A 27,594-nucleotide genomic window follows, 5' to 3' on the forward strand; every position below is an offset into this window, starting at 1 on the left:
GAGGGACCGGCCACACTTGTTATCGTCCTAAAACACGACTAACTGAACGAAGCTGCTGGGCACCAAGGCTGGCCCGCAGCTACTCTGCGGATGTGTGCAGGGAGCCATGCCACAGAAGTGAAATTCTGGAACCACCAGTACACTAAGCTAAAAAAGTTGAACTGCATCAGAGCAGCTGTGTTACCCAACAGGGTTTTTTCCTTACCTGTGCTCCATCCTCTGCCGCATGAAATTGCGAACGATTGTTCAAATACGCTGGCACCCAGAACGGGAACCCTTACTCGTCTCAGAGAGGTGTCAGTTACTGATGAAGGATGTGGCTGACGCAAAAAACCCCAACCCCACACCGCTTACCCTCGGAAACGTTTTTATACGCTTGGTTTGGAAGAACATTGTCAGGTACAAACTGGCCTCATCCCGCTGATTTCAAAGCAAGTAATTCTCTATTTCACCGAGAACTGACCCGTGATACTTTGCAGGGATGCTCTTCCCAAAGTGGATGAGTATTTGCACCATCAATAAAATGCACACATTCAATTTCTCCCCAAAATGGGGCCAATAACTGAAACAGATATTAAGTTAGAAGTCACTCCCACAACAACATGGAAAGGATTAAAACACTGTTGCTCTTATCCCTGTATTCTTTTCCTGCTCACATCACAGCAAGTGCCTAACCTTCAGAGACCAAAGCAGAAATAAATAAATAAAGATGCCAAGACCAAAGGTCAGCCGAGATTTTGACTTTCTAAATTCACAGTATCGATAGCACTGCCCTTGAGCACAAGTCCAGGAGTTCGGAGAAATGGGTTTTGCAACCAACCACTACAGAAACTATCTCTGAACTTTAATCTCTACAGTGAGTCGGAATAAAGGACCTTTATTAAAATGAGAAGTTACAATTTAGGACTCTTAGTAAATACGAATCCATAATAAAATGCCTGTGACAGCAGGTTCATTCACAACATCCATTTCTTTTGATCATGATTTGTATATTCACACAAAATTATTGGTCCCTAAAAACCCAAATGAGATGGGCTTTCCTCTAGATCCTCCATATTTCCATTGTATTGCCACTATACACATTTTTCCAGAAATAAACCCTAATGAATCAAAACGGAGATCTTTCCGCACACTACCACACTGACACACTAAAGCAACATTTTAGTGTTTGCCAGCAGTAAAACACTATACCATCTTATTTAAGATACTAAATCTATGAATTGAACACTTCTAGATTAATGCCAACACATCCCACATTTAAAGTGCCACATTTTTTGTGCTATTAATAAAAGACTGTTTATTCATAGCATACAAATATGTTCTACATTATTTCACCTAAAACATCACTTCGGTGATACAAATTGCTTGTCTCTTTTTAGAGCACAACTTGCTTCTGTTTCACACTGTTTTGAAGGATATGGAAACCACAGGACATGTTTGAGATATAAGGCAGAACAAATTGTAAAGCAAGTTGTATTTATCACAAAAACACATTATCTACTGCTGTAGCCACTGCCTTTAACTTCACAGTTATTATTATTTGTCCATATATAATGGAAAACTAAATATACACATTTACTGCTAGGCTTGCATCCTGTTGTAAGCATATTTAAACCGACAAAGTACAGCGCAAGCTGGTCACAACTGTGCTAAAGAAATAACTAATTATTTTAAAAAATTCTTTCGATGGAGAGCCCGGACCCATTCATAAATTTGTTTCTAATTATTCTGTTGGAAATTACGCTTTCCATAAATATCCATTTATATGCGTGCCAGAGGGATACACACTATAGCTCACGCTCTAAAATGACTGTAGCTTGCCACGGAGAGAATTTTCTCATGTGTGCCTTGTAGTATGACATACCTACATACGTCTCCTCCAGATTTCCTAAAAATAACATATATAAAAGGCCCAATGCATGTACAAATGGGCAATGCTGCCTTTTCAAGACAACGCTTCAATAACTTTGTTAGGAATATACATTAAACACTACTTCCCCTCCTATCAAATGACCACTGCATTAAAAACCCTCATCTTTAATCTAACACAATAGGGGCATGGCAAATTATTCACATATACGTTTTAAAGGCATGTTACAAAATCCTAACACGTGACAGTTGACATTGCACGTTCCAAACCTAACTCTGAGCCACAAGACAAACTCTTCCAACGTAATTACCGCTAACATATGGGCATCTCTGCTATTGTAATGTTTCTAATTAGGATTGTATATGTTACACATGTTGAAAGAGTTTGCAAATATGTTTTGTGGTTGACAGTTAAGCTCAGTATTTAAAGTAATGTGAACTTTTGTATGTTTACATTACATTTTCTGTAACAAATACATCATGTGCATAATAAACATACATATGTGCACATATACATGCACACACACTATTTTGTTTTAGCAAAATAAACATAAAACAGGTGTCAAAAATAGTAAAACTCATAACTGGAATAAACACATTCCCCAAAAATGTATTTCCAATGCACTTCTGCTCAGCTATTGGCTTCTAAAGACAGGATTCAGAAGTATTTCTACTTTATTACTAGAATGCTTTCTTCATTGGATATACGTATTTACATATGAAATCTCATATATTTTAAATAGCATACGTAATAAACTTCTTCAAGAAGTTATCTGTATATCTATCTGTTTACACATAATTTTTGCCACCAAAAGAATGGTTTAAACAATTCAAAGATAGAAAATAAAATTAATTAAGTTAAAATGTTGGAATACTACAGCACAAAAGTTGCTGGAGTAGAGGCATAGAAAAGCAAAGTACCAACAACACTCAGGTAAAGAGCAAAAGTCAATCCTTTACAAGTCCAAAGCCCAAGGCAATTAATTTTATTCTAAAACCTTATACAAATATGCCAAGCATGAAGATGCTGTCTGTGAATTGCAAACAGGGCTTTGGAACTCTGCTTTCAAAATCATTATTTTATTAGATGTGTGTACATCTCCCTTTTGATTTGCAAGAGCCTTACAAGATGTAAGGGGAGTACACAGACACATTTAATTGCTAATGATACTGTGCTATGTTTCAAGTTTCAGCATTAGCATCTCAAGGTAGAAGAGCATTACAACCCTTTCAAAGCTTTAAAATCCACTTTTCACGTAAACACATTACTGTCTGAGCTTCCCTTTTGAGTCTTTTGTCTTGTGCTCACCCTTGAGTTCAAAGTAGTAAAATAACAAGGTATTTCAATATTAAGATAGCTCATGATACTGCCTTGAAGCAAGAGGGATAGCAGAGCACCGTTCGCACTTCAATCTTTATCAAAAAACCACAGATGTCTCCGGAGCACGACTCGCTTGCCTGCTCAGCGGTGTAACACACCACAATTTTCAGTTATACGAAGAGCCCTTTACAGCACTCAGGCGTCTTAAAAATGGATGGAAATGGTTGTCTTAATATTCCTTGCCCAGAAAAAGCTACCAGAGGATGGGCATAAGAGCTTACATCATCTCTGCGCCCAGGGCAGAGTACTCCACCGTCCACCTCGCTCCCAGGGACATAACCGAGTGTTGAACGGCGCAGCCCCACGGCCCTCTAACACGCCCGGGCGCTCGAGGGCGTCAGGCTAACACAGGCAGCCAAAAGCCACTGGTATTCCTTTTCTTGCCCCAGAACAGAACTGGAGCGACCACAGCACTTCAATGGAGATGCAATTCAAATCCTGCAGGATGCAGCAAGCCCAGCTAGCAGGTCATCGACGTGCTGCATGGAAACCGCAGTACTTCCAGAAGCAGAATCAACCTGTTGGTGTCCTGTCCTCGAGGTACTAAAATTAAGTACTGAGACACATTCGAATGCACCAATGTAAGCCTACCAGGCTACCTGGAAGACCACCACTTCAATAGGCTAAAATGAAAAGCTCAGCCTAACAAATTAACTGTCAATCTCCAGGTTTTCAGATCACCTACCCTATCGAATTTAATGAAAGTTATGTTGATTTTGCATTATAAAATTAATTGCAACTAGATTTGACTGATGAGTAGTGATCTCAGATACTAGATAACTACTGAATCCTGAAAGGAAGCATCAAGATAGAGGAGAAGAGCAGAAATTGTACCCACGGTATGACAGATTGCAGCGTAAGCTTATTCCTTGTTAGACACCAGAGAATCCAACCAGAAGGTCAAAGCCTGTACAAAGCCAGTCCTGTGTCAGGACTCTGCTCCTCATCAGTAAAGGGGGAACGGGGGAGAAGGATGTGAAACAGCTATTCTTTAGTTGCCACAGTTATAGCAGGTTTACTAGAGAGAGACGTGTCCTTTACCAACTTTATGGCATTTCTCTAAATGCTTGCAAAAAGAGGTAAAACCATTAATATACATCTCTGACTACACTCCATGTAAGCAAAAAAGACACATCCACTAGAAAAGACACATTTTTAACCTTCAACTTTATCCATATTTATAATGCAGATGTTATAATTAGCGATATCCACCACTCCCATCCAGCCACATTGAAATGTTTCTACACTTCTTAGACCATTAAAAAATAATCACAGCTGAATAATACATTAGTGAGGCTGACCACAGGCAAAATATAGTTTGTCAGTTCTCTGCTACTAATGTGCTACAGCATTGGCAAGGTAGCAAAAACTGCAATATTTCACAGTATAGGACCCAATAAAATTGTAGTTCCACATTTCAGCTCCTCACTCTGAAAGCTGGTATTTGAGGCGGTGACAACGGGGAGCTAGTGTTGCTTTTGTAAGCTTCAGCCACGTACAATAGCACCCACAGGTGACTGCGAAGATGCTTAATGTGATCACATTCCCTCTGCAAATTCACTTGCTCTTCCTCAAATAGGTCTTAATAGCCAAAGCTCGCAGAGCTTCAGAGGAGGAGCAGGGGGACCCCAGCAGCTTGCTGGGCTCTGCCAGCTTCCCGGGACTTCCCTGCCCCTTGATTTTTGTCATTGCCTGGCAGCGACCCCTCCGGCTGCTGAGACAGGCTGACACTCGCCCCAGACCGCGCAGAGCTTCCAACACAAAACCTTCCCTCCGTTCTTTTCCTCTTCCAGGAACAGGAAAGCAATTAACAGCACTGACATTTACACTCCTATTATTGGCCATGTGAGTTAGCGCCCAAAGGAAGGAGGGGGCAACTGACACCTTTAGAAATGTCATTTACGGTTCTCCAAGAAAGGCTCCTATCACTACCTCAAAAATTTTAACAAATTTGGTGTTAACTAGAGTCTTGCTGGAGTGGGAGAAGGATTCATCACTTGCTCTGAGCCAGTTACAACCAAACTCAGCCTGAGCAGCCAGCAGAAAAGGGGGAGAGGCAGTTCCACAGCTCTGCTCTGCTCTCGCAGATTTTCTATTTTCAAATAGCAACGTAAAGCATGTTTGACTCTTAGCAAGTTAAGCCTTCAGCCTCTTGCCTGTCAATAAATATTTACACTTTCAATTCCAATCCTGCAATCAGACCTGCGTGAAGGCTCTGAATGTTTTCAGATTCTCACTGACTTCAATGCACGGAGTCAAAGAGCTGCTCTGCACAAGCAATGCCGATAAACGCCATAGCAAGGGCTCCAATATCTTTGCCCTGCTTTGGTGAGATAAAAGAATAAACCTGGGATATTCTGGAACTCCGATTCCCTGTCAACTGATCCTGTAACTGCCATTTGTATCTGTTTCCTTTCTCTTTTCCTTCGGCTGGGGCTGCACGGCTGGAAGGCGCGTCCCCTGGGTGGTGGATAGGGGATCCCTCTCTGGAGGGTGCACCGGATAAAACTGAAGAAGGTGCCGCGAACCAACGCAGCCTAAGGGAAGGCCACCCTGACAGAAAAACCACTGGCCCTCCAAGTCATGGGGGTTGGGCAGGAGGCCAACTACCTCCTCCCGGAAAAAAAAAATAAAAAGTTGCAGAAACGACGAGCATCAGAAATGGCGGGGATGGAGAAAATCGGTAACGAAGTGAGGAGAAGGAGATGGAGCTGGATCGGTCGTGTCCTGAGGGGGAAACCGACGGAAGACTGCGCTGTGGCCCTTGACTCCAGAGCACGCAGCCGCGGACCGATCGAAGTGGAAGAACGATGTTGGCGCCTTGTGTGCCTCCTGGCACCGAGAGAATTCAGATTCAGATCAGACCTTTTTCTTTTGCTCCTTCAGGTACCAGGAGGCAGCCAGGAGAGACCAGTTAACGTCTGTCTGATCAAAACCGGAATCTGCTATTTGCAGCATTCCTGCAATGTCACTGAAAACAAAACAAAACCAAAAACCAAACCCTTCCCTAAATGAGCCAAAGGAAATGGGGGGAGGGGTGGGGCGGGAAGGGGAATAGATATTAAAAAAAAAAAAAACAAACAAAAACCAAAACCAACCAAACAAAAAAACACCACACAAGAGAGAGAGAAAAAAAAAAAACCCAAACCCGGGAAAAAGCAGCGGGCTGGCCGGGGCCCGCTCGGCGCGGGGCCCCCGCACTTTGCCGCTTCGGTCCGCAGAGGGAGCCCCAGCCCCGCCGAGCAGCCGCCGCGCGGGGACGGGGCGGGACGAGCCCCCCTCCAGCGCCGCCCGCAGAAAGCGCTCCCGCCGCCGGCCAACCCGCACACACCGCTCCGGGAGCGCTCCCGCCGCCCGCTAACCCGCACACACCGCTCCGGGAGCGCTCCCCGCCGCCCGCTAACCCGCACACACCGCTCCGGGAGCGCTCCCCGCCGCCGGCCAACCCGCACACACCGCTCCGGGAGCGCTCCCCGCCGCCGGCCAACCCGCACACACCGCTCCGGGAGCGCTCCCGCCGCCCGCTAACCCGCACACACCGCTCCGGGAGCGCTCCCGCCGCCCGCTAACCCGCACACACCGCTCCGGGAGCGCTCCCCGCCGCCGGCCAACCCGCACACACCGCTCCGGGAGCGCTCCCGCCGCCCGCTAACCCGCACACACCGCTCCGGGAGCGCTCCCGCCGCCCGCTAACCCGCACACACCGCTCCGGGAGCGCTCCCGCCGCCGGCCAACCCGCACACACCGCTCCGGGAGCGCTCCCGCCGCCGGCCAACCCGCACACACCGCTCCGGGAGCGCTCCCGCCGCCGGCCAACCCGCACACACCGCTCCGGGAGCGCTCCCGCCGCCCGCTAACCCGCACACACCGCTCCGGGAGCGCTCCCCGCCGCCCGCTAACCCGCACACACCGCTCCGGGAGCGCTCCCGCCGCGGCACACCGCCCGCTAACCCGCACGCACACCGCTCCCGAGTTCATGGAAAGACAAATAAATGCCACGGTGCACAATATATCGGTGTTAAAGGGGCAGCAAGCGGGAGAGAGGCGCAGGTTACAGGGAAGGACAGGCAAAGCCTTCCTAAGGAAGGGCTGTTAACACCTACGCTGCATCAGCCCCGGGCAGGGCCGGAGCCCCACTGGTGGAGGTGTTCTACCTGCAATCCCGACCTACGTGCACACACAGGTACGTGGCAGAAGGACGTACATCTGCTCCCCCCACGTTCATGGGGCAGCTGGCAGAGGCGATAGCAGCGTGCTCAAAGCCAAAGAGCCGTGGCGTTAAGGTCCCAGGCTAGATTCCTTCAGTTGAAGCATCTTTTTTAAGTCATAGATTGCAAACCTATTTACCCTACTGAGATCAGAGATCTAAAAATTACTACACTCAAAAAAACTACAACACTCAAAGACGTGGTTAATCAACTTGGGGCAAAAATCACAGAAAACTGGGCAACATCCATATTTCTAGATTTTCAGCGAAGCCCATCTCAAGGCTGCAAGTTGTATTATTGATTAGGTTAGGACGTGAGAAGAGTGTTTCCCCTGCCTTACAAACTGGTTTTGACTACAGAAGTCACTACAAAACGTTACAGTGGAGATTACCTGGTGGCAGAGGAAACTGGCTGCAATTCATCATCCTGGGGCAGTTCATGTCACAGCAGCCAATTGCCCCAGCACAGTTACCAGTGGAAACGCGTCCTGCTCCAAACGTCCACCGAAGCCCTGGGAAACTGCTTTCATTAGCATGAGCAAGCTTCACGTTGATGTGAAAGAGCTAGCAGCAATTTCCGTAAGAGCTACAAAGTCTTGTGTAAAAATAAAAAATTAAACTCTTCCAATCATAGATAAAAGGGCTCAGGATAAAAACCCGCTGACTGCTATTTACCTCCTTCTGACCCCAACACATCCCTATTAGCACAAAACTTCAATCGGGACACAAAAAAGAGGAAAGTCAAAGTCCTTAAAATTGAACAGTCTAAGCACTGAAGCAATTCAAGTAGATTAAAAAATACTGTAAATAACCAGAATTCTGGAGTGCACTGGATGAACAGAAATGTCAAGTGGCTGACTCCCCCTGCTCCCCACACATGCCAACACAACTCTGTCCGCTGTCAGCAAAATCTTCCCAAATACTTTAACAACCACTCCTTTTTCTTAAAAAGCCTTTCTGGATAGAAAATGAAAAAACAGTTCTTATTTTGCCTAACAGGCTGTAGAAATCCCAGTTCAAGGGTGAAAGGAAGGACAGAGAGAAAATTGCCTTTCCCCTCCCATCCAAGTCAAACATTTGAAATGTATTCAAAACAGCTTTTAATTGCAGCTTGTATGTTGGTACTGCTGTACACATTACACGGCAACAAGAAAGCCTGTAAGAGTTTCTCTCACCTCTGTGCTCACTCTACACCTAAACAGTAACTTACTGGGCAAAATCCTCAGCTGGCATAAAACACCCCAGCTCCCCTGAAGTCAGCAGAGCCACGCTCGCCAGCCGCCTCACCGGACCAAGTATTTCTTCCAGTTGCACCTTCTCCCACAGCAGCACTCCCGTGCCGTGCCCGGGGACGCTCAGCCCGCGCACCCCGCTGAACTGGGCTAGGATTTGAAGGAGAGCTGTGAGAAAAATCTGTGCATCTCCATTCCTCTTTGTTTCAGGAGAACCTTTTCGTTTCATTGTGCTTGGCTCCGAGTCACCAGTTTTATCTTGCATTTCACACTTAAGGAAACCCAGCCAGGCCTGCCAAGTTAAGCAAGGTTTTCTGTCAAAACTTGGACAAGCTGAAAAGTTTTACATTCTTTTAACTGTAAACCTTAAAGCAACTCAGACTTTTATTTTACTCGCAGCTCAAGTTTGAGTGTTTCATGACATTTGGCCAACCTGGCTTGAGTTTTCTGTTTGAGGTTTCATTACGAAATCCTAATTCCAGAACAGTGTAATTAATACTTTTATTAATAGTATCTGTAGTAAAAGATTATAGGACTTGGGAGAATGGCTCCAAGTACATTTCACTGCCCAGCAGACTACATGTAGTCCAAAAAGGAGATCTGTCCTTTAATTCAACTTGCAAAAAACTGTGTGCTAACAATAAAGCGAAGGCCTTTGGAGACCCAAACGCAGGGACCGTTTCCCAAACTGGCTTCAGAGTTGCTTGTTACACATTACACTAGCAGCCCAATAGTAGACACCAAATTAATAAACGGCAGTTTCTGTTCCCAGAAAAGAAATTACTTGCTCGGCGTGACATACAACAGGTTTGGTTGGAGGGGCCCTCGTCCAAGCCCCGCTCCAAGCCACGCTGACTCGGCTCAGGAGAGATCAGGCTGCTATAGGGAGATGCGGAAATCTCCAAGGATGCAGATCCTACAGCCTCTGGACTGAAGGGACCTGCCTCCATGGCAGACCTGAGAAGGGCACTTATGGGTCCTGACTCCCCAGCTTTGTGTTACTCTGTGCTCCTCGACACACTTCTGTTGGCACTGAAACACAGCGGCCAACAGGCACCATGCCGCACCGGTACAACACACGACAACTTTCTGATTACAGATGCCAAATCTGGAAACAGTTCTGGTGTCCATCTCCCACATTTTCTAGTCTGTCTCAAATACGAGCTTTAAAGGTTGAAGATTAAATAGAACAATTTACAAGCTGTGCCACCTTCCAGGTCTGGGCAGCACAGAAATTGAGGCAATGCTTTTGAAGGATGAATTGCCAACGCTTTGCCAGGTGGGGTAAGACTGTGTCAAGCCTCTCAGCTGGATTTCAGTGGGACCAGTAGTGTGAGGAGCTGTTATACATGCTTGTTATGAAGCTCAAATGTTTCTATTAACATAAATGAGCAGAAGTTAGGTTAATAATCTGAACACACTGACAGATGTTCAACAAATACTTGGCATTACTGCAGCCAGAAAAAGAAAGAATTACATGTTATCTTGGAACAGCCTGCAGAACACCACAACCTGAAGCAACAAAGCTCTTGTACCAGGTTAGACCAATACATATGCAGAAAAGTGAGGCCCTCTCATAGCACAAACCCAAGCTGGACCACGATACAACAACATTGCGTACAGGCCTGAAAATTTTGCAACTCCTTGTAGAAAAAGAGACTGCACTTCCAGTGCACGTAGATACCACAACAGCTGGGGTGAGGGGCAGGCTGCTTTTGTAACCAAGGGAAGGAAAGGGGGTGTCCACTTCTTCACACTGGAAGAAAGTAAGTTAAGACATCTCCTGATTTTTTCTTATTGAATCCAAGCGCAAGTTCTGAACACACCAATGGGCTCTTACTATCCTCAAAATGTCATTATTCTATAAAGACACCGGATTAGTAAAAATTATAAATTTGGGGGGAACTATGACAGGCAGGCATTCTGGTCAGATGAAACTAAGAACTATTGAAGTCTCATTCAACTGTTATTAGAAAAGCCCAGGGAACACCACGTGTGAGAAGTTTCATCAGGAGCAGGGAACTGGGTATGGCCGATCCGGGCTAGATCTGGGTTAGGCCAAACCCTTCTGTACTCCCTCCCCCCCCTTCTTTTTTTAAGGGGCAACAGACCTGGAGATGCTAAAAATTTTAAAATCTTATACAAATGAGAAACTGTGTCGTTTGTCCAGGTGATGTCTCAGATCTCTGACCACCCACACGACTGCAACTCCAGCGCAGTTGGCACGGCTGGGCTGACTCGCCCGTCCTGAAGAGCAGTGTAAAATCAGTAGAAGAACAGATTTTGACTGAATGTCAATAGCCACAGAGGCAACCTAGACCCTAAATCCCACCAGTTTTTAATAAGACTTTGACTCCCAAGTACTTTAAGTCAGTTTGCCATTGGGACGTGGTTAATTGTAGTGCTGAGAAGCTTTGGAAAATGAAGCCCGTATTTCCCAGAGAGTAAAACTGGGGCAAGATAAAAGCCATGAAAGGGCTGATGGTGAGTTACTTTCTGCAGGCTTCCCGATACGATTGAGCATGTTGGAATTACTGACAGATGAGAGGTTTCTTAGGATGCCATGCAAATAAACCTTCAGCACTGTTTATCAGTGCTCCTCAGTTCTTACTGAGACGCAAGCTTCACTTGCTCAGAGGCACTCTATGTTTGTAACACATTACAGAAAGATTGTCTCACCTTTAAAAGACTCAGTTTATACTGTTCTGATGACTTTACACAGAAAAAGACATTTTTTCATTCCGTTATAAGGCTTTAAACTGCATAAAATATTTAAAAACTATAAAAACCTGTGAGCAAGGACTGGGCAAGAAGAGAAAGGCCACAACAGTGGTGAAACAAAGCCCAGGATGACTTTGGACTTGTAACTACTTTGTGTCAATAGCATCATTTTACAAGTTAAATATTTTTCTTAAAGTGCTAATCCAATCTAAACAAGGGTTTGATTCTAAATTAAACAAACTCCACTTTTATTGGTATTAACTAAAATATGCAATGCTAATTTCAGCAGGCATGCACTAACAAGAGCAGCTATGCGGACTCTGCTGTTCTCCAAGGCAAATAAGGAAGGACATTAACTTAAATTTTCTTTTTTCCAAGGAAAATGCACTGTATTACAAAATCCACAGAGAGGCTTATTAAAAACACCAACAACAAAACTAAACAAACCCCAAAATTTCCTACACACCAATGCTTTTAAAGAGTCCTTACCAAAAAAAAAAAAAAAAAAACAACAAAAAAACCAAAAACCAAACAACTTTCATTGCATCTCCACTTCTGATTCAATTTGCTGTCAAAGGTCACGAGCTAAAATATACAGTTTACGCTAAAAGCAGGAAGCGGGGTAAGTAATTGAATAACATCAGGAACTGGAAGAATACTGCCATTTTCCTAATGGATATAGTACAAGGTTTACTCTCTCCAAATTGAATTCTAGGAGCTCCTGTAGTAAGGGCTTTATTTTTCTTCAGCTTGAATTTTAGCCTACGAGGTTTAAAGAAAAATCCTCATGCAATCAAAAGGACAAAATAGCACAGCAGCTTTATTTTCTAACAGACAAAGATGATCATTTCTGCAGGAAAGAGAAAACCCCCATCAACAGTGTCTTAAACAGAACTGGCATAGCAGTTTGGCTGTTTAATATACATGGGCTGGAAATAATTCTACTAAATCAGATCTCTGAATTATTCATGAAAAACAGATTTTCATGATTCAAATTAGAAAGACTTAAAATTACAAGCCTTGCATTGCTATTGATAGGTAAGGCCTCTTTCCCCCAGTGCGATGTTACAATCTCGCACGGTTCTACGCCGGGAAACGCTTTATGATCGCTCTCAAATAGTACGCAAGACGCCACGCCACTTACTGCTTCTGGAAACAACCCACCCACTGTACCTACTGCAGAACAGGAACAGCACACCAGTAATACTTACATGAAAATGTATCTTTATTATGAAGAAGAAAGTTTGAGGGGGTCATTTTCAGTATTTATTGCATACTAAAGCACACGTTCATTTAAAACATTGGAAGCACAAGCCTTCATGCTGAAAATAATATCTTTCCATCATCGAAAACACAGCAATTCTTATAGGAAACATCAAACTGAAAATTTTACTTCAAATCTTTCCAAAGCATTTTGTAATGACACACCTTCCGCCCTCCCCCTCTGAGTGTTGTTACTAATTTATAAATACAATGTCACTAATAAGCTACAGGTTTTACATCGCTTCCCCGTAGGTACTCTCCAGTCATTCAACGCAGCACCGGTGTTTGACAAACTCCACAGTCAGCTGTAATGGCTACGGTGCTTTGTACTAGAAATTATTAATATTCATTTATCACACAGGTACCGAACCGTTCATCTGAAGATCTCCAAACACCACGCAAATTCTCTGATTAAACTTTTACGCCTTGATTAGGAATTGGTAGACAAGTTCTTTATGATTAAACACAATTTACATACAGGATGAAGAGGGGGAAATGAGGCTGTGACTTGCCGGAGACCACAGAGCACACAGCCGCGGCTGGCGGGCAGCGACCCCGATCCTCCCTTCCCACCCTGACGCCGCTACCCGATGCTCTGTCAGGGGGTTATGTCTCGGCCTCGACTGACGGATTCAGACCCGAGTATGTGGAGGTTTTATTCAGAGACAGCTAGGTTTTTTTTCCAAATTTTAAGAGCGTTTTTTGTAAATCCCCAAACTGAGCTGCAACTAAAACATTGTTAACGCAGCAATGCTTGAATAGAGTAAGTGCAGCTCAGGCTGGACCAGAGTCCAGACCAGGACAAACGGAAGAGCTGGGATAACCCGCGATCCAAAGGGCTAGTCTATAGTAACAGCTTTTGTGAGCTCAGGCAAAATCCCCGTTTCTTGAATCTTTTACTTTGGCACAAGAGGTATTGCAGCTCAAGTCCGTTCACAATCACGAGGATCGGTCCTCAGCACATAGTTCCTCTTTATCATCAAGAGAAGTGAAGACAACTAATATCAAATCTTGCAAACCGAGAGCAGCGTGCCACCCAAATATAGCCTTTATTTGACAACACAACACTAAGTCATCAGTATCTTGTCGTTTCCTTCTTCAGAACCAAAGCACAGAGCACTTGTCTGTATATTTATTTATTTTCTTAAACATAGGAGCTATTTTCCTTCACCTAGCAAGCCCTATTGAACAAGTTCTATAATTAACATCAAAGCAATTTGAAAGCTGCTTGACTTGCTAAAAGCCAGTAAACAAGCAGGAAGCAATAGGGTGCTTTACAAGAGAAGAACATGTGTTAGGGGGAGGGGAGACTATAAAACATTAAACAGATTGATTAGTAATTTTAACAGAATTTCCATTTTTATTAACCCTCTGCCTGTTTTGGGCACTTGATATTTATTTATATAAGTATGAGATTTTTTCGTTCAACTAGATCTGAGTAAAACCTGTTCAGAAGGAAATGGTGAGCATAATCAGCAAAAATAAGAGAGTATCATGGAAAATTTTCACGCACCAAATGTTTGCTGCTTCATATGGCTAGGATAAAATCCACCTGCTTTATAATTAAAACGTTTTTATTAAAACATTTAGACAAAGCCAACGTGAAATCTCTAACAAGTATTAAATGCCAGTTTCCAGTTCTACACCCATACTCAGCTTTACTATTTTTATTTAGGAACTTCTTTAGCCTTGGGAGACTGGGGAAGGGTTAGCAGGGTGAGCTGGGCTTAGGCCTGACAGCGTTTTAAGAGAAAACTTGGGGTTTTCTCTTTCTTGCTTCTCTGCTCATGCAGAAAAGAGCTGCACGAGAGGGAATTCGATGATTCTTTGAACTCGAATCTTCTTTCTTAAGCATGCAGGTTCCTACGTCTATTTGTAACTGTACTAACTGGGAAGGCAAACGGGCATACAGCACACGGGAACCTCGAGGTCAGGGACTCGGCTCTCTGCTGTCAGAGACTTGAACGGCATATAGCATTTTCTTTTTACATAACCTAAATCAACTTGCGCCTGCAAACCAGTTATTTTCCTGCTCCCTCCTCCCACAATTTCTTGCAGGATCTCACTAGGCTTCGGGTTGAAAGCTTAACTTCTTGCTAACATCTATTTTACACCAGTTTACGCCCATGTCGTCTTTTGCCAAACTTTTCCTTTACCTTAAATAGATCTTATGCCTCACAGATGTTCACGTGTGGGACAGATGTAGAAAGGCTATCGTCCTATTTCTATGTCTTCATTTTGTTGGACTACATAGAGAACATTCTTCTGGTGTCTTCCATACTAGGAGGAACAGTGATTAAACTGTAAAAGCAGTTGTTCTTTAATTGGAGAAAGCGGAGAATTCAATTTTCTTGAAAACAGGTCACTCTAACTGCTCACAGAGATCAGCAGTGTAAGAAAACAGACATCAGGAAAGCAGCTCTGGCTAAGAACATGGTCGTGCGCTTTCCTGAGTATGGGTGGACTTCAGGACAACTTTAGGACTTCTTCAACAAAGTCCATTCACGTTACAGTGACACATTTGAATAATCTTTCCAGTAGCTGATCCAATGCAAGAAGATAAATCAACCTGATCCTACACTGACTATTAATAAATGGAAAGTTAGAAGCATCAGTGCGTGTGTTGTCATAGCCCGTACGGCATTGCCAACGTTAGAGGCAAACTTCCAGCAGCACTGGAAATGCGAATCCACAGTAACTTTTGCAGCTGATCTTCTATTAATTTTTTTTTTTTTTGCTTTTAGCAACAGTAACTTTTAGTTATGGGTAACTCTTTCATTTTTGCTCATATAGCCACACTGTATTTTAATATTGAGCAAAGAAAATTGTTCCAGGGAAAGGTCAGGACAAAAGGACAAGTTTGTTTTGCCTGTTTTAGGAGCCATGGCCTTACGTAGTAATGGCCATACTACATTCTTTAACTGGCAACGGAACTGATTCAAAATATCCCTTTGAATTATTTAAGAGTACAGCAAGCTCAGTATAAAAAATAAAGCTATGTCCCATTTTTGCTAATAACAAACAGGCTTTCCTAGTGCATATAGTTCATATACTACGAAAAAGGGTTAAATGTAGGAAATTGGAACTTATATTTAAAGGGTTGTTCCATTTCAGTGGGTCTGGGCACAAACAAAATATAAAATGTCTTAATTTTATAGAAATGCAACATTCCAACTTGTGAAACCACACAAAGTAGGAAATAACCTCCTGAGAGTTGAGGACGATTATCAATAATTTTCCTGAACTTTATTCACAGGTCATTTTTGCTGAAATGAAATAAATAGCAGGAAGTTGAGCAACGCACACACACATTTCTTTCAGCAACGCCGTGCCACCGTGGTGGAAGCGTGCAGCCCCTGGGGATGCAGGCGGCCCCGAGCTGCCCCTCCCCGGCCACGACCAGACTAAACCCAGGGAAGGCTCCAAAACTCCGCAACGGCACCACAAAGCACTGCAAAGCGTGAAAGCAATCATGCAAGCTCAGTACCTGAATTTCACACTGCTTTAGCTTACCAGGCCGCGGTAACACTGCCGCTCACCCTGCCATTTACTTTCTGCTTCTAATAAATCTCGGCCAAAAATGCAGCTGTTCAGACCTAGGGGAATCACAGCCTCCCTCCTCTTCAGAGAGGCTGTAACGAGTCAGCTACAAAAGCAGGAGTGCTGCCTTTAGTTACAAAGAGAGCGGAAAATATCCCACTTATTGAATTCAAGGAATTGCCTCTTTTTCTCACCTGTCATGTTGCCCTTGGAAAGGCCAAACTAGGGAGCCTTCCACGCTCCCTGGTAAGGGAACAGTTCCTCCGAGTGTTGTTCACTGACACCTTAAAAGCGTCCCCACACATTTTTCAAGCACACGGCTTAGGTCCATGCCCCTGAATCCGTAGACTGACAGCACTCAGGAGCTGCACCTAAGGTTACAAAAGCCTAACTAAGAGTCTAAGCGTCACACAGGAGCCTGACACGCTCCTGAGGCTGCTCTCCTGCTCCCACGGCTCTTCCCAAACCGCAGGACTTGCAGCGGGGGTATCACAGCCTCCCTGTGCCTACCCGCCTGCCCGACCGGGCGTTACAGCGGGAACAGCACCGGCACACAGACCCCTGCTCCCCGCGGCGCCCGCTGACGGGCCCTGCGCCAGAAGGGTGCCGCACACCCACAAGTGCGCTGTTGGATGCTACAGCCACATTTAAATACATCGCTCTCACACCTCCTCCCTGTGTGAATACCGAGTTTGTGGAGGAAAAAATGAAGAATTAAGTAACAGAGCTTTAACATTTCAATCTTTTCCTAACAAATTTGAGGATGAACTGCTGTGCTTCCCGTTAATCCACAGGCAAACCTATAGGTCAGAAGCCTTGGCTTAGATTTAAGTTAGTTGTAGAATAAAAAAACCCCAACTTTAAAAAGTGCTGGAAGATTTCTTTTTTTTAATTCAATATGGTCACTTTATTATACTGTCTTATATTACTTCAGATAGAGCTTAATTTATCTCCAAGTACCCTCAGTTGAAATTAATTTTTTGCTTAATTCCTTATTGGTACCATGCTTAGGAACTTTTAAGACAGCAATTGATTGCATCACACATTTAAAATATGGTTCACTTCCCAATACAGCACCTTTAATAATAATTTACGTTTTCAATTAAACTAGGGTGCCAACATTAAAAGAAAAGAAGATAATCCTGGGAGACAATAACTGCTCCATGCACAGTACATTTTTTTTTACTATTATTCTCAAGATATCTAATTCATTAACATAATTAGGTTAACCCAAAAGCCACTGTTTCTAATCTTTTCTTAGTTTGGAATTTGCCAGGAGTTTGTCATACTGGATGGAGTGGGTGAGCGGCGCACACAGGGGCACTTCGTCCCAGCAGCGTTACCTGGTCTGGTGACAGGGTGGTGACATCTCTCTGGAAACTCCATTTCACAGCTGCGTAAACTGCAGCCAAAAGACGAAGTGAGATGCAGCAGGGCAGATCGCAACGCAGTGGCAAAATTTGCATCAGAAATAAAAACATGCCAACATTGCTCATTCTCTTACAAGCCTGATCACCTGCAGCACAACAGTGATGACAGCTGAAAGCAGAGGAGGCAGAGGAACCCTTCTTCTGCCACATCCCAGGTGCAATCAGCTCACACCATCGGCTTCAGAGAAACATGGGAGATATTAATATCCCACCATTGATTCCTTTTTCTAGATATGACCTAAGTTCTTCGATGTTCTGCCTTGGTCGTACAAGCTCTACCATCTAGAAGCAACACTATTACGATAATTACACTGGTTACATTATCAGGTATGAACGCCCACGTTTGAGTCCCGGTCAAGAGACTAGCCACACTGCCAAACAGCTGATATTTTAGCCAGAGTGGGCAAACACCAGACTGTAACCACATTTTAAGCTTATGTTCTTCTGCGTCCACGAAGGGGGACTCTCTGTGCCTACTCTGGAGCCCGGAGACACAAGCCACTAATGCCCGCTAGCTCTCGCAGGACGCCCCGAGCTGGGTGTTTAATGCAGGCGCATACAGACAGGATCAAAATAGTAGTATATTATTAAACAATTATCATGGTACTGAGTCTAAGACACAGGCATTGTCTACTTCAGCTTCAATAAGCAATACCTGAATAGAGTTTCTCCTACCTTTGAGCACATATACTCATTCACAGGAGAGGGGCATGGCAAAAACAAGGCCCTTTTCTTCCAGTTTCATCAGCCCTGGAAGCAAAGCTCTCCATGGGGAAGCCATTTTGAGTCCCTGGGATTTCCCAGTATGTATTTTTAACCTATCTAGCAGGGATAACATCCTTAGTAATCCATTTGACTCATGATTACCATTTCAAGCACAGGCTCATACCCAGACGAAAAAAGCGCACTTTCCATGGCAATATATACAGAACAATAACATTGCCAGATGGTATAATACTGAACAGAATTAATTTCACACATGATGTTTTCAAGGTGTTAAAACATGTCACAGCTTCTGCTAATAAAACATCTTCCTCTTCCCTCCTCCTTTTAAGAAAACACTGCATTCGCACCAGCCCGTATTTTACATTATATGTGTTTTCAATTCTGATAAGGGCAGCTGATTGCTTGCAAACCTAATTACAGTCAAATGAAAGTCTTTCAGAACCATCATTAGCAATTAGGACCCGCTGGATTTGCAGTGTATCATTTAGAGAGGTATAATTCAATAGCTTATTGAAAAATTGCAGGTGAAACTGGTGATTATAAGGGGGGGAAACGCCTGTGACACGTCACTGCAGCAAATCTTCAGTAAAGTGGCAGCTTCTACGAGCGGCTGATCAATGAATGCAGGTGTTTGCTTCGGCGTGCTGCGCAGCACAGCTCCTCGCCTCGCTCGGAACACGTTAGCTGCACCCTGTCATCGCGCTTGGTTTTGTGAATGGCTCTGGATTGCATATTATGGGCCTGGTTTTGTGTGTGTTTTCAAGGAATCCAAAGGGCCTATTCAGGAACTTCATTAAACCTGGGGGGGATGTGCAGTGCAGAACAACAGGCACACGAAGCAACACATCATTTTTCAGTCCTTTCTATAGAGAACAACAATCTTTTCTGTGCCCATTGAGTTCAATTATATATTATCAGGGCCCAGAAGTTGTTTGGATGCTTTCGAGCAGCTGGGTGCCTTCACAGATGACGCACTGGATATGGTGACTGCGGGTTAAGTACAGCTGGAGATTTCTGTGGCCTCTGATCAGAAGCAAACAGCAGTTGCGAATCACAAAACACTTGTAATTCAAGCACTGTTTGTCACCAGCAGCGGTTTCTGAGAGGGAAACGAGAGGGGCAACTGAATAGCAGCCCAGCTTTTAGACACCCATTCTCTCACTCATACCGAAATCCACATACTGTGCATGTGTGCAAAATAAAGCACGGTTCCCTTTCAAGGATGAAATTACCGACTGGCCAGCACGAAGCACTCAACATTTTAACAGCACGATGGTAGACTAGATAATGCCGAGTCAGACAGCAGCAGACACAGACGATGCTAACTCACACAACGGGCCCCCTCTTTGGGCATATCCCTCCATACACACCCCTGTGTAAGAGTTACCCCTCTGAAATGCCACGCTGCCCAGCCTCGGCCCATGCACAGCCCCACCACTTCACCCCTTCCCCTTTCCCACAGACGTGTTCCTCCTTCTCCATCCTACCAAGGCTTCTCAAATCCCAGATCTACCTCTCTCTCTTTATCACACGAGCATCCTCTCCCACATGGCATTACATCCACTCATGCCGTGTATGTAACCTCAAAGCACAGTTACCTGTATATGGCCCTTTCTATACTTTCAGTGCTGTAATCTGACTTTTTTGTCATTTCATCGTTTATTTTTCAAATTAAATGCTGTGAATAAAGTGGACTGACAAATAAATTCAAATAAACAATGCCCAGATTACCAACATATAGCAGTCAAAGTTTCCTTAAACCAGTGCCCCCTGCAAAGTCCTGTAGCTTGCGACACTTGCTTTGGGTTACTTTAACCTTTTGGCAACACATACCAAACCACACTGTGTAGGCTGCAAAACAAACAGCAAACCTAGTAATTTCAAAGTGGTTGTGCTAGTATTTTGAAATAATAATAATAATAAAAAAAAAACCCACACACAAAACCTCTCGCTTTACAAACAGAATGGAAAGAAACATTATCTCAATTTCCATTAATGCATGGCAGTATCACTGCTGACCTGAGGCCTAGCTACTAAGGCGTGCAAGTTTGTCCCACGCTCTCGGAGTCGGTCGCAACGTTTCCCTTAACTTCAGTCATACAGAGCCAGACCTCCAACGGTGCAAAACTAGACCAAACGCGGCCCACACGGCTTGCAAAGCCCTGAGCTACGCTCATGGCCCAGGTTCCTTCCTGATCGTCAGCAGTTCTACAGTCACTGAAATCCACTGGCTGCCAGTGAAGTAATCCCAAATCACAGCAGCTGTATAAAAGCAGACTCAAGCCTTTATCACCCATTATGGGTGTATACATGTTGTTGCAGCATTTCCAAGGTGTCTAACCTCACACTGCACAAATACATACACGTTTTTTCCCTTGCTGCTGCACAGAGCTACAAGTTGGGAGTCAAAGAAATTAAACAGTTCTCCATGGTTGCATATAATACTTGTAGCTGCTATTGCACTCCCAAAGCCCACCCACAATTTCATTTTCAATTAACAGCTCTTAGAAAAGCAGTAATGAAAGCAGTTGCTAAAGAGCACTCAGATGTCATTGAGAGACTGCAAACCCAAACTGTAAATAGCACATTGTAAATCGCTTGTCACCACAGTCAGCTCTCACTGGAATCACACTGCCAGTGACAATCAAACCCATCTGCTCAGCTCCCCAACCAATGTCACCACAAACCATACAGCTAACACCCACCTCCCGCTCCGCTCTCATTACCTGTCATGTAGAGGCTTGTCTAAGAGCGTGCAAAAGCCATTCCTGACTGTAAGCGTGATTAAATGCAGATCACAACACGGTTATTCCACCCTCCGCGCCAGAGGTTTGCTGCACTGAAGCACACAAGCACCTCTGCACCAAAGGACAAGCGCGCTATAAGTAAGTCTGCAGCACAATTAACAACATGATGTTCGCAAGCGACGATGACAGAGGACGACAGTAGCCATCCAGATCAGCCATCAAAAGCCCTAGCAGTCACAAATTTAAGATGGATAGATTCAGGGCGAGACTGCCAAGGGGATCGTGGACTTAATTCTGAGAAGGAAAAGCTTCAATACTTCCCTCCCTCCCCTTAATTGATTCATGTAATGGACTACGAGGTTAAAGCTAATAGTTTATAATGCTTGTAGTTGATGACTGGCAGTCAGCAGTGTATCTTTTTTTGCTGTTCTTCCCATTTTTCCTTTACCTGATTAAAATTTACCTCCTAATTCATCTACCCATCCTGAGTTTTCTTCCCTTTATTCATTATCTGCCCTTTATTTATTACCAGTTTGTCTCCTTCCTTGCACTCACACGATATCTGGGATTGGGATTTGATATTCTGCAAGTGTCTTTGGAATCAGCCTGTTAAAGTAGAGCCCAGCAGCAGTTGCCTCTCGTATACACATAAGCCAGCTAATATACGACTTGCCCAGCACAGAGATTGCTGGTTTAGAAGCATATGCCGAAGACGATCCTTTTCTGCAAGAAGGCGTATGAATCTCCCAGAGGATGAAGAAAACAATGCAGGAAATGGTAGAGGTAGCAAAAGTCAGCAACTTCTGCTCTTTCCAAAACACACACCCACTGAATAAAGAGAAACGATCCTTCCATCTCACTGTCAAAATACTCTCAACACTCCTTCTGCAATGAAAACTCATTGTTTCCTCGTATGTCCCATCCAACCTTGATGAATACAAGCTCAAAAATTTTTGCCACCCTTTTACTAGTTTAAAAAAGTTCACTTTAAGATTTCCAGATGATTTTTACAGAAAAACACATAAAAACACGCCATCACCAATTAACGTAAAGGAAACTAAATTTAAAACGCTGGAGAAATTCTGATGAGTCTTATGTTTGCTTAATGCCAACTAAAATTTCCTTGAGGCATTTAATAAGTACATTTATAAAAGCTCACAAAGCAGAGTTCAAAAGTCTTCTCGCTAGTAAAATATGAGCCTTAATTAACCTACAGTTTCACATTTTCTGGATTTCAATAAACCTGTAGGCATTTCAGCATAGCTGGATAAATACCTGCATGAATACTGCAAGGATTTTCTTTGAAAACTAATTAGCAGTCCTTCCAATAGCTGACTTCAACTAAATCTGTTGGACGAGGGAGCTTCATACCGTAAATCCTGCATGTGAGGGTTACTTCCAGCAGATAACAGATTACACAGAAAGGCATATCAGACAGGCCTGTTAACTACTGGTAAAACAACGAACAAGATCTCCAGGTATAAAACCTTTCCCAACAGGGACAGACTGCAGCCAAGGGCTTTTGCCAGCAGGGGAATGCAAGCGACAGCATCGAGATTGCATCCTGCCACTCAACTACAATATTCCCATGTGACAATTCAGGATTCCTTCCGGGACAACAGGGGCAAGATACATTGTTTACATATAAAATATATAGCTCTAATGTGGCAAGGACACCACATGTATCCAGAATTCTAAACTCTAATTGGCTTTGGACCTTCCTACTTGCCCAGCACAACACACCAGTGGGCCCAGTTCTTAGTTTGCTGTCATCTGAGAAGGCTGACAAGCAACTTTACTTCCCATCGAGAGCCCAGGAATTCCGCGGGATGGAGCTGCACGGAGAAACAAACACAAGGTGTGCAGCCAAGAGTCACTCTAGCAGGAAGAGTGCTACATGATCAGAGAAAACCATCCTCAGAATTTATCATTCTCCTCCTTTTTTGAGGTCTTCACCATTTGTCTTGAAAGAAGACAGAAAACGCTTACCAGAAATACTATATATAAAGGTTGTGAGCATGTCTTTTCAAATAAGCTTTATAGTCTTTTCCGTGACATCTTTTTTCCACGTCTAAGTGCCAAAGCCACTTGGATTTGTCAGCACCTAAACTGTTCATGAGACTAAAATGTTCTTATCTAAGGAGCTATACCCTTACCAAATGTATTAAATTTATATTGAGCAAGATATTTTATTTCCTCTCAACCTTATCCCTCAGGAATTAAGCAGAGTACTCAGATTTATCAGCTAAAAGGAAAACCATTTTCCATGACATTTGTCAACTCAATACCTTCCAAGCCAGTGTATATTTGTTCTTAAAAACATAACCTCACAAATAACCTCCATCAGCAGCGAGGCTGATTCCTTCATTGCTTAAGTACCAGGCAGAAAGGTTCCATCTGACAGTTGGCTCTGCCAGGGGAATCAAATAGTGCAAAAAGTCAGCTTTTACGAAGGCCGGTTCCTACGGCACAAAGCACATACATTTACCATTTGACATACTAAAAAGGAACAGAGTGAAGACCACGTGGGTGAACACAGAAAACAGTCAAGGAAACACAGAAACCTTCAGTATCTGCTTATAACGTAACCACTGCCTCAACTATCCTGAGGAGTTTCCCCACCTCCCTTTGAAATACAAAGTAAAATTAAATTAGAAGAAATATCTTTAACGGGTGTGGTAGTGTAGAATAGACATTTTACGATTTGTTTGCTTTGCTGAAGCACTCTCTAATCTCTTATTCTATTCCTATATACAGTATAGGCTTAAAAATAATCATGGAAACATATTTTTTTACCAGCTTCCATAACTGCGAATATCAAAATTGAATACCAGTCAATGTACTTGTCATCCTCAATATTCTTTCCATTTCCCTGAGCTCACAAAATGAGAAGCAGTGAATTCTCACTATTTTCTAAAAGTTCCTCTGCAGAGCAATGTTCAGTTTGCACCAAACAAGGACGAAGACTCATTCAACGAATATCCACCATCTCCATTAGACATATAAATTTTGGTTAGAGAATCATTAATATCACTCAAATTTAAGTCAAAGCTGACCCCTCTACTGTTACTTTAGACTTCAGTTTTGCAGACAATGAGCCAAATGACCATACTGGCACATGCTATACTTAAAATGCCCAGCTCTAATTTAGTCTTTTTTTATATAACAAACACACAAGGGCTATTTATTCAAAAAAAAGCAAAACATGGCTCTTTTTTCTGCATCCTGCTCACCAGAGAAATCACAGTTGTCACGCTTTCTTCTTTTTTAAAAACACAAAACACAACACTGCACAGTCCTGAATAAGAGTCCAAGATTTCCAGCCTCAGGCCTTGCTATCTGATCACTTGTGTCACACGTGCGCCACAGCTACCGCCGTAAGGGAACACCAGTGTTGGGAAGGCAGAAGGTTCTTGCTTACAGGTAGGTGATTAGTTACCCAAAAGAGCACACCAGTACCACTGACATCCTACAAATGAGCTCCTTGCACTGTAATCAGTCTTAGAGCTTTGTCTTGATTAACAGCTGCCCCTCTTGCAATTACCTCACCTTGCCCTTGATGTTCAACGGGTTCTTACGCTTCTGTGTACAAAGCCTAAAGACAAGAAGGCGTATTTATAGCACAAAGTTGGCCTAACAAGGTAATAGAGAGACCACATTTGTTTGCCCTGACAGTCTCGCAGCCAGCCTATGGAAAGCCTTTGCACATTTCTTAATCAACTCGGCATCAATACACCACTCGCTTTCCCACTCAATTCATCTCTTCTTGTACCAGGACATGGTACCAAGCGGCACCTGAGAGCCCAGGAATAAAACAACTACGAAGGGGTTAAAATAAGTAATCCCATGAAATCAGAAATCTGCTTCTACATACCATGTGCCAACAGCCAAAGCCCTCCCTCCCCGCAACAGATAACTTGTCTCCCACCTGTCTGAGGCCCTTCGGTATTTTCTTCCTTTTCCCAAGGTGCTGACAAAGATTACGATCATTTTCGCGGTCGGAGCTGTACTGGTGGTGGTGAAGTCTGTTCTTTTTCGGAAGATACGACAGCCCATTGGTAAGTGCTTCCCGTTTCTTCTTGGCTAGAGGATTCTGTCGCTTCTCCACACGTTCCTGAGGTTTCAGAGCTACGTCCTTCTGCAGAGGGAGGGAGTGGGGGAAGGAAGGGAAGAAAAACACAGTGGTTAAGATACGGCTCTGATTTGGTCGACCTCTTTAGGCAGCAATTCTAGGTGACCAGCAAAGGATTCTTGAGGCAATGCTGCAATCACCAGAAAAGGAGAAAGCAGTCTTCACTGGTGTCCACTTAATCAAAAGATAGGCAAACGCAAAATAAAATCTGTAAGATGGAGTGCACAGAAGCAGACACATACTCCTTTAGATTTCATACCGTCAACCTCATAATTCTCAAATGCATCTCACAAAAAAAAAAGCTTGCATTTGAAAACTTTGTTACTGACCCTTCTTTAAAGCCCAGAGTCTGTCTATCTATAAAAAACACTGAAGCCTTGTAACATAAACACGAGTTTTGTCGCTTAGCCTACAGCTACCGTATTTTCTTACCTATAACCTGCAACACACAGAATTCATATTTTTGTTTTAAATAAACGTTACTTCAAAAAAATTCTCCAATAACACAAAATTAAAGGCGGAGGAAGAGGAGGCTGGAGGGTCACTGAGAGAGAAGAATTAGAAGCTATTGGAAAGGTGTAAATTACAATGCATATTGTGCATCTAATAAATACAATTTGCTAAGTCACATCTGCTCCAAGAACTCCATATGTTAGAGTACAGTATTTCCATTTAAGGGGCACATTACTCAAATAGCGTAATACTTTAAGCATACTCTACTAACATGCCTGGCTGCTTTGACCAAAAGCTCTCTGTGCCCTACCATCAAGTACCACGTCATCTTGTGAGCCTTCATGCTTCTGTTTATTGTCACTTAATATTATAACCGACAGCAGGAAAGAAATTGGGCTGTTGGTCCCTGTGTCACAAAGATTCAGGTTCAGGAAAATATAATTCAAATTATGCCACCTTTTAATGCAAAAAAAAACATGCCTAAAGGCAAAAATCAGTTTGGCTTTAATTAAAGAAAGCTCCCTAAATGCCTATCTAAAACACAAGAGCTTCACAAAATTCATAACTAAAACCAATGAGAACATTAATTAAACTGAAAACAGTCAATGTTCAAATTCGATATTTGGTGAAAAGAATCATTTTACAAGCATTAAGAAGGGAGTATGGAACAGAAGCTATAAGATACTTTTTGTCCCTTTTCTTCACCTAAGACACCATGGGAAATATCCTAAGCTTTTCTTCACACAGTGTTCTTCGTATCAGAGAAGTTAGGAGCTTTATCCAAGCTCACGAAAAAAAATCTTTAGCATCCTTAGCTATAAAGCAGGATCAGTATTTTAAGAACGTCATGTCTCTCTTCTCTGGTTCCTCCAGCCATTAAAAAAAGTCAGTAGCAGCACCGATCATCATAACATGTTTTGAGACCCGCTCGTAAAAAGCACTGTACACAAGCTAAGAGATCCTACAGGGCAAGCCCAAGGAAAAATGAAGTAAGGAGAATCACTTTTCCGAGCACACCTCTTGTCTCCTTTCCCAGGAAGGTTTTAGATTTAGATATACACCACAAATGCATGAAGGCAAATTCTCAGGTGTCATGTATTACGGTTACTATTTCACCAATTCTCATCATCAATAGCTTCATAAAATAGCAACTACAGCAACTACAAATACACGTTGACCTCCCGGATACCAAACACAGAGCACCTCGCACAGCAGCTCCCGCTCTCAGGCCTATTCAGCTACGCTTCGGGAAATAAACTGGCAAAAGGAGTAACGCTGCAATTCCCACAGAGCAACTTCAACACAGGAGAAAAGCACCAGAATTACAACTTGTTCAATGCACTCTATTGAAACAATGAGATATTTTGTCATAGAACAGATTTGTGCCTTAAGATAACTATCATCGTGCTGCTAATGATAAACATAAATCTTTATTTTTTCAGATCAGCATCAAAAAATCCAGTGCTTTATGAATAGCACATTATACCAGCACAAGACTTCTGTTAAAACATGGAGCTCGTATTTGTAGATAGAAATGCTCTTAAGATGATTCACTCTAAATGTGAAAGGTTGAAGAAATGAAGAAAGGGAAACTTTCTGGGGAAAAAAAAAAAAATATTCTCCTAATGACTAAATAGCTTTTGTGGTTTTTTTTTTTTATTTTTTTTTATTTTTTTTTTTTTTAGCTACAGATCTAAATGAAACAGTGGCAGGCTTCCAGAAACTTATAAAATGTCTAATGGGGCTAGCACTGCCATCAAGAAATTACTAGCTCCCATTAGCTTTAAAGAGGGCATAAAATGGGTCAAATTTTGCAGACCACTATGGCCATATCTGGGATAACCTCCTCCATAAGAAGCCCATGTTCTTGCCAGCTGCATAAAGTTTCATGAA

The 27,594-nt window shown here is 43.2% G+C and overlaps 1 protein-coding gene across 2 annotated transcripts in view; it reads right to left on the reverse strand.

Annotated features, from left to right (window-relative positions):
* The window catches only part of AUTS2 (activator of transcription and developmental regulator AUTS2), a gene marked incomplete at both ends in the record, with an annotated part of 791,016 nt that overhangs the window by 552,550 nt on the left and 210,872 nt on the right, over positions 1 to 27,594 (reverse strand). For both annotated transcript variants that reach the window (XM_082328605.1, XM_082328604.1), the window contains one exon: positions 25,045 to 25,254. In XM_082328605.1, the coding sequence (XP_082184731.1) occupies positions 25,045 to 25,254 (210 nt within the window). The remainder of the gene's footprint in view (positions 1 to 25,044; positions 25,255 to 27,594) is intronic.

The sequence above is a fragment of the Platalea leucorodia genome (genome assembly GCF_965183815.1).
Source record: "Platalea leucorodia genome assembly, chromosome: 16".
Taxonomy (NCBI): Eukaryota; Metazoa; Chordata; class Aves; order Pelecaniformes; family Threskiornithidae; genus Platalea; species Platalea leucorodia.